Here is an 8,173-nt window from a genome sequence, read left to right on the forward strand (position 1 = left end):
AAATGTGACGAAGCAAAATTGTGTGTAGTAAGCAATAATTGTATAACAATCTATTATTAATTAAGGGGGAGATGGTTAACAGGCCTGGGATCTGCTCGTGCATCTATTTTCAGTCCAGAGCAGTAATTTGTATGTCGTTTAAACTGTCCCAAGAACTGCTGCTTGGGTAAATAGACATAAACTACTGCCAAGGACAACAGGTGTTCTTATAAAGCGGAGGGCACCAGTAGGCGTGTGTGTGAGGTCTTTCCCTGCCCTTCACTAAAAAGCCTCCAGTAATTGGTCCCAGTGCACAGTGTGTCCCGCCTCTCACACCTTTTGGGCAGCACAACCCGACACCCCCATGACTAGTACTCTTATTTATTGGGGTGCAGTCACGTGTGCTACTTTTGACCAGGATAGGAGCACTGGGCAGCAGAAGTTCTGCTCGCACCTCCACACCGGCACCTCAGACGAGTGGAGTCTGGCCTCTTCCTCCGCGGTCAACAGGATTTAGAGCTCTAAAGCGCACATTACTTCTAATAATAAGGGTTAGAGGGATAGGTGTGAAAAGATGACGGCTGTTGTCGAGACGCAAATGCAGTATAACAACACCTACATGATGTCTACTACGCAAGACTACATGATTCAGGAGGATGATTGGGACAGGGACCTGCTGCTGGACCCTGCCTGGGAGAAACAGCAGAGGAAGGTATGTTTATCAATGTATTGAATATCTTTAAGGGGTTACATGTTATGATGATGTGCATGTATATTTACCATTTCCAATCAACAGTGATTAATTCTATAAGGTTATTATTTCTAAAAGGTATTGTTCATTTTATATGACCTTTTTCACTATGTTTTTGTGTAAATTGAACAATTATTTTACATATATTGAAACCATGCTGCATATATTTACCAGTCCCGCCTGGATTTTGCAGGGACAGCAAGTTTTTGTTGTATATATATTCTTTAAATGTATATATGTTATTACCTAATATATTAATAAGTGTTAATGTTAATATAAATATATACTAATATATATTACCTAAAATGACTGATTTTGTGATGGGTTTCTCAAAACTTACTGCATAATTTAATTTGATTGTTGTGTTTTGATGAAAATAGTCAAAAAAAACCTTTTGTACTGTAAATCTTAACCACGGGACACGCAAATTCATGGAGGGACTGATTTACTACACTGAAAAAAAATATTCAAAGATGATTCCTTGGATTTACTCAATTTTTTTAAGTTAAGTGGTTGTAAACAATTTATTTGTGTTGAATTTAAACAAACGAATTAAGTTGAACATTATTAAACAATTTGTTTGTTTAAATTCGACACAAATAAATAGTTTGCAACAGTTCTGCATGCAACACTTGTTATCATATCACACTTTTATTATCATATGATAAAAGTAGCTTTTAGCTAAATGCTACACCCACTACATTAGCATACAGGCTATTAACATTCATGTTTTTCTTTTACCATAAGAATATTTGTGTTGCCCGATTAGAAAATGCCTATATATGCAACAACATGAAAAAGACTTCACTATCCGGTCTGACAAGCAAGTTTACAGGTCACGCAGCTGTTGGTTACATTCAGTTTTCCTCAGTGTTGTCTTACCACATCCCCGCCCTCCTCATTGAGTTTGTGGCTAATTTTATTCCGTCTTAGTGTAATATATGAGCCTATAAAACCCTGTCATTAATCTCAATAACGAACAAGGACGTCCGTTAGACGTTCGTTAAACTTCAAAAGTTTGAAAGTCGCCTCAGAAAAGCGCGCGTAATTTGCATTGTATATGGAAAGTATAATCTCTCTTAAAACTTACCTGTGCTTTAAATGAATAAATCTCCGCTGTTTTTTTTTTTTATTATTATAAAAACACCGGCTTTGCTGTGTGAAGTGGACAGAGAGGTTAGGCTAAGATGAAGTGTTTAAAGATCATCCGGCTGACAGAAATGACAGGTGACGTTAGTTGGAACTCGTGCCGAAGTGAGTGACGTCAGCCAAGACGACTGATTGATCTCTGCAAGCTGCAGATTTGTGGTGTCAAAATCAAAGACGTTTGTCGAGACAGAAATAGAAACTTTGAATTCATAAGCTAACGTTTATTGGGATTTTTATTGTTTAAGAAAAATAAAAATGTTTTGTGGCAGCTGCTGACTTGGAACGTGATTTTATTTATTTATTATGCCTTTGTAGGCAATCCTACGTGAAAAAATAATGTAGTAATTTATACTATAGTGTTTTCGAACCATACCATAGTAAGATGTATTGTACTGTATTCAAATATTATTTATATTATACACTAGATATAGTATTTATATATTAGTTAAACTATTATTTACAACACTTTGTAAATGGTACAGTGTTGTAGTATTTAGTATGCTAAAATACTGTAGTATACTTTCGTTTTTACAACAGTAAACTGTGGAGTATTATATTGCAATATACCCTATAGTTGTAAAAAATTACAGATTTGGGCCATTTCTTTATATAACTCTAATTGCCATGTTGCTATACAATTACCACAACAGATTAATTCAAGTACTTTACTGTAGTATGGTTAAAAATGTATAGTATTTACGGTTAATTACTATTGTATTTTTCATACAAGTATGATGATTACTTTTAAATGTCTTGAATATTGAGTTAAGCAGAAAAAAAAGTTTTCTTCAGAAATCATAATATAGAAAAGGCATTGCATGAACCATAAAGGTGTCGCACAAAGACTTGTTGGCTAGACCTGACAAAGCTGAAAGACTTCAACAGATGGTGTGAGAGCAAGAGAAGTGCAAGGAGGGTTCATTTCAGTCTGTGAATAAACATGGCCTAAAAATACTCCTGAACCTTGCCGCCCCATCTCCCGTATTCCTCCCTCGTTCCCTCCATTCTTAAGACAGTCTTTTCTCAGCTCCTTTGCCTGCGCAGTTGCTCCTCTGTATTCGACAGCAAGCAAAAAACAGCACCATGTCAATTGTCACTATTTTAATAGCGCACATTTTAAAGGTGTACATGGTGGTGTTCCATATCCAGCACCTCTTACCTCAGACTTTAGATATGTCGACACTTATTTTCAGCCTCTCAACTGATAAAAAGATTTTTAAAAGTTAAGAAACAAGTCCACTTTTTACATTCAGTTTGTTTTTGATAAGTGATATTTTATTACAGAAATAATAACATGCTCACTAGCGCCCCCTGGATGATTTGACTCATCTTTTGATATCATATTTATGCAATTTTGATTACATGATTCTTTTGAAAATATACCTAGTAGCCTATAAACTCATATAACATTGGGAAAGTTACTTTAAAATATATAATATCTAATTACATATTTAAAATTTTGTTTAAATTTCTTTTTTTCTAATTTACTTTGTCTGAAAAGTAACTTAGTTACTTAATAAGTAATTTAATTACTTGACTCAAATGTTAAAAATCCCCGTAAATCCCATTGCAGAGACACTAGAAACTAAACTGTTAATTCTTTAAAAAGTTTCAGGCTAGTTGTTTAAGAAAAAACACTTAAATGTTATAAAATGTGTCAAAACTTAAAATGTTTCAAAGTAATGACACTATATTTTATACATATAGTGACCTGAATTTTCTAAAACATTTCTTTTTTTCTTAAGCATGTACAATTGTCTCATAAAACCATGCTTTATTTAATTATTACTACTAATAACTATTACACTCTAAAAATCGTTGGGTTATTTATTTAACCCAATGATTGAGTTAAACATATTTGGTGCTTTGTTGGGTTATTTTTAACCTTTATTAATGTTATTTATTTAATAACTCAACTAGTAACTGATTTAACTGACACAAAACAGCTGTATTAATATGCGGATGTAATGTTGTTTTGCGTTATAAAGTTTATTTACGCTGTAATGTTATAATATTGTTGTTGTTGTTTTTAAATCAATTATCCTCTCGTGTCGTGATTTTATATACGTTTTACCATCCACGACCATCTGTGAAGCCTGCTGCGACTGCTGGAAAGTCTCTACAGCACACAGAGCTCCATAATTTGCTCAATCCACACATGGTTTTCATTGATAACTGTCTGTACTTTGTTCTGTTTCCTCATTGTTTGTGATTTTTAATTTATTTTAACAAAAGTGTCTAAAACTAAAATGTAATGGACAAAAGCTCTTTCAATATCTTTGAATACTTTGTTATTTATATACACAGTCATAAATACAAAACTGGTAGTAGTACTAGTAGCAATAGTAATACCTAAATAAAAAAATTAACATTTAATCAAAATAACCCAATGCATTGGGTAAAATGATATAACCCAATGCTTTGCGTTAAAATAATCCATAGTTGGGAAGGTGCTATAATAACCTATAGTTTGGTTATATGTTGGGGTATTTTAAACCTAACTATTTTAACAGAGTATATACTTTAATTGTTATGCAAAATATCAGAATAAAAATATATATGCCTATACAATTACTTTGAATTTATACCCTATTGTCAACTAATTTCCCACTTCATTTTCCCTAATATGCATTTGTCTTGATGAGATGCATTCTCATTTAGTTGAATTTTATTTTTCTTTCTTTAAAATAATACATTTAGTAAAAATTTTTTTTGTTTAGTTTAAAATATGTATAACAAAACTTGAAAGCAGTGATAAAGTAGCTCAAAGCCATGCAATTATATCTGTTTCAGGCTTAAGTCTGTGACCAGAAGGTCTTTAAACATCCTCCCCAGGCATGTAGGATCAGCATAAGGAGCTGATATCACAGCGTAAATATAGAAAGTGCATCATTTTGCAATGAAACGAATATGGGGGTTGCGCGGGGCGGGGGGGGGGTCTGCACCTGTTCGAGCTCCCCAGCGCGCATATCCTGAAGTCTGAGTAATAAAGTGATTGTCAACATGCTGTTCCATCTGATATCTGTCAAAAGGCAGCAGAAAATAGACAAATCGTTCCTAAGTGTTGCTGTGCTGTTGACTTGTAAATTCTGAGTTTAAATTCTGTCACAACTCGACTTAAAATAGCGAAGTTAGCTGTCCACTAGCGTTTGCTCTTATTAGCATCTCTGACAGAAAGAATATAACATATTACAGTACTGCCACCTAGAGGACACGTATTGGAAATCTTCAGCGATAAAAACAGCGATTTCATGACTAACAGTTAAACATTTAAATTAGAGCTTCTCAAAGTTTTAACACAAGAGTTTGTTGCTGTAGCGCAGCTAATGCTAATGCGGCTATTGGTGGCAACATTCAATTTTACAATGTAGATTGTGTTAAAGCAGCTTAACAGAATTTCTAGTAAATTAAAACTATGTCAGTCCAGTTTTCACTGTTAGTTTAGCCACATATCCTTTGGAAATGTTGGGGTTTTAAGGATTTCAATGTAGATGTTTAGCTTTGTAAAGTAAAGTACATTATTGTTGTGGTAACTGTGAATTTCTCTATTTCTATTAAGCAATGGTTTAGTCTCTTGAAAGAATATTATATATATATATATATATATATATATATATATATATATATATATATATATATATATATATATATATATATATATATATATATATATATATAAATATAATAAACAACAAAACCAGCCAGTGTGAACAAAATAAAAGAAGTCAGTGGGTGGATAATTGACCCATTTGGCTAGAACTACATTTAAATACATTTAAAAACCCCTTTGAATACTAGAAAACTTAATAGCAAAAAATATATAAATAAATAAATAAAATAAAAAAAAAAGACAGATAGCTTTGGCCTAAGAATTAATGCAAATCAGTTATAAAGAAATGTCTGACATTTTAGGCAAAATAAATCTAAATATTCTTAATGATTATTTATTTTCACTTTTATATTAGTATATAAATACATTTCATAATAAATTCATTCTTGTTTTCAGTTTTATAGACTGTTTTTTTATTTTTTAGAAAATAAATTAGCATAATGACTTGATAAATAATAATTTAGCTACATTGGTAACACTTTGTTTTGATGGCCCATTTTAGTATTAGTAGACTGTCTGCTTAATATCTGTTGATACTGCTCCTTTAAAAGACATTAAACTGACTATAAAACATTGCAAGTAACATTACAAATAAATGTCAACTTATTCTAATCCTAACAACAAGAATTAGATGGCATGTACAACAAACGGACCATCAAAACAAAGTGTGACCGTTAAATTTTCCCAGCTCTAACATATTCACTGCAGCTTGGAGGATAGACGTTTCTATGTATATCGACCTTGGAATGATCTTTGACGTGCATCGAGATGTAAACAATATCTATGCACAACCCATGTGAATTATAAATATTCTTAACGCAGTCTGGTCATGATCTGTACTTGCTAAAAAATGGTTATTCATCTGGGAAAAGTCAATGTGGATGATCAAATTAAGTCTACGACTGTTATCTGTGGTGTGAAGTTGTTTCTTTCTGCCAGTCATTTTTGCTAGGGCCGCTTTTGCTTCTGTAGCTGAGTAGAGTTACAGTGTTTCCGCTACAGGCTGACCTGTTCGTCAGGGTTTCGATATCACAAGAACACGGCAGTCATTCCCAGAGCTGAAATTCATTGGCACACTTAAAGTTTCAGATCAGATTCAGATTGTGGCGTCATTTACCTATTTGACTTGAGCGCTATTAGATCTTTCCCAATCATGATAGCATGCAAAACACATACCCTACTATTTTTTCATTTTAGCAGAATATCAGCAAGTTTTTATGCCCGCTTTCATCACAGATGGATTTTAATACACTAAAAATCTGTGTTGAATTAATTAGTTGATTTTCTTTTATCTATGTTGGCTATATATTTAAACAAAAACTTGCACTGTTTGCATGTACATTTCATTCTAAAATATATTCTGCATTTTAAAACCAAAGATTCTCAATCAATCTTACACAAGTAAAAAAAAAAAAAAACCTAAAGAGAGAGAACAATTAAGATGTTTTTTTAATGAAGCTTTGGGTGTTCTGCACATTATTGTTCAGTAACTCTTTCCACTGATTTTTAATGATTGTTTAATTTCTCTCTAAATATGACAGAATTTTTATTTTTAGCAGCCCTAAACTTTACTCCAACCGTTAAAAAAGAAAAGTCCAATAAATAAGTTCAATAAACCTTAGTTGTTTTAATTAATTTAAGTTGGTTAAAAATAAATAAATAAAAAAATGTTTTATTTATTTAAAAAAAATAATAATAAATAAATATATATATATATATATATATATATATATATATATATATATATATATATATATATATATATATATATATATATATATATATTGCTGCCTTAATAAATAACACCAAACATTGAATTAATTAATTGTTTAATCATTAATTAGTTGTTAATTTTCACATTTACAGTGCAATATATAAAGATGCAAACACAGTACAGTAACTGGTACATTTGTGCATGTTTTAAATACAAACTCATGGTTAATTTTAAAATTATTTATGAAATGGAGCTACAGTGCTCAGCATATATAAGCACACGCCTTACAAATCTCTCTTTTAAATTGATATTTTTAGTAGGAAGCTATACAATATTCTATTTGTGCATATACATTAGTTCAGTCAGTACTGAAGCTAAATCTGGTGCTTATCCAACAAAATAACTTACAATAACGGGCCAAAAACTAGTACAGCCAAATTTATGTTATACAAAATATTAAATACAAATTTTAAAAAGAGAAAAAAAATCAAGACAAACAAAAAAAATGAAAATTTTTGTTGAAATTTTGAAGATTGTATTTCTTTTTTTTTTTTTTTGCAATATTTTGCTTGAATTTAAAAGTATCTTTCAATTTCTAAATATGCTTACTGACTAAAATATTATTATTTTTTTTCGGGTTAGTTACCTTTAACGCACAGGAGATTATGGACAGGAAGTGGGAAGTAAAGGATCAGCAAAGGACCTCGAGCCGGGAATCAAACTCGAGCCGCCGTGAGCACCTTAGTGCTATGTGTCGACGCTCTAACCACTAGGCCATTGGCTCCAACTTTAAAAATTATTAATTATTTAATTAATCTGTTTTGTTTAAATGCACCAAAATACATTGCCTATATTCACGGAAAAATGTCTAAATATCTATCTCACTCATTCTGTGTCAATAAATATATAAATAAATAAATGAATAAATAAATAAATCAAGCACAAATCTTAGACAATACTTTTTGATGAA

The 8,173-nt window shown here is 31.5% G+C and overlaps 1 protein-coding gene across 3 annotated transcripts in view; it reads left to right on the forward strand.

Annotated features, from left to right (window-relative positions):
- The first annotated feature begins 380 nt into the window (after positions 1–380).
- The window catches only part of actn3b (actinin alpha 3b), a 297,251-nt gene continuing 289,458 nt past the window's right edge, over positions 381–8,173 (forward strand). For 2 of the 3 annotated variants that reach the window (XR_012382303.1, XR_012382302.1), the window contains exon 1: positions 392–691. Coding sequence is in view for 1 of the 3 variants with exons in the window: in NM_205544.2 (NP_991107.2) it covers positions 554–691 (138 nt within the window). In the remaining 2 variants the exon portion in view is untranslated. 3 annotated transcript variants of the gene reach the window in all.

The sequence above is a fragment of the Danio rerio genome, chromosome 7 (assembly GCF_049306965.1).
Source record: "Danio rerio strain Tuebingen ecotype United States chromosome 7, GRCz12tu, whole genome shotgun sequence".
Taxonomy (NCBI): Eukaryota; Metazoa; Chordata; class Actinopteri; order Cypriniformes; family Danionidae; genus Danio; species Danio rerio.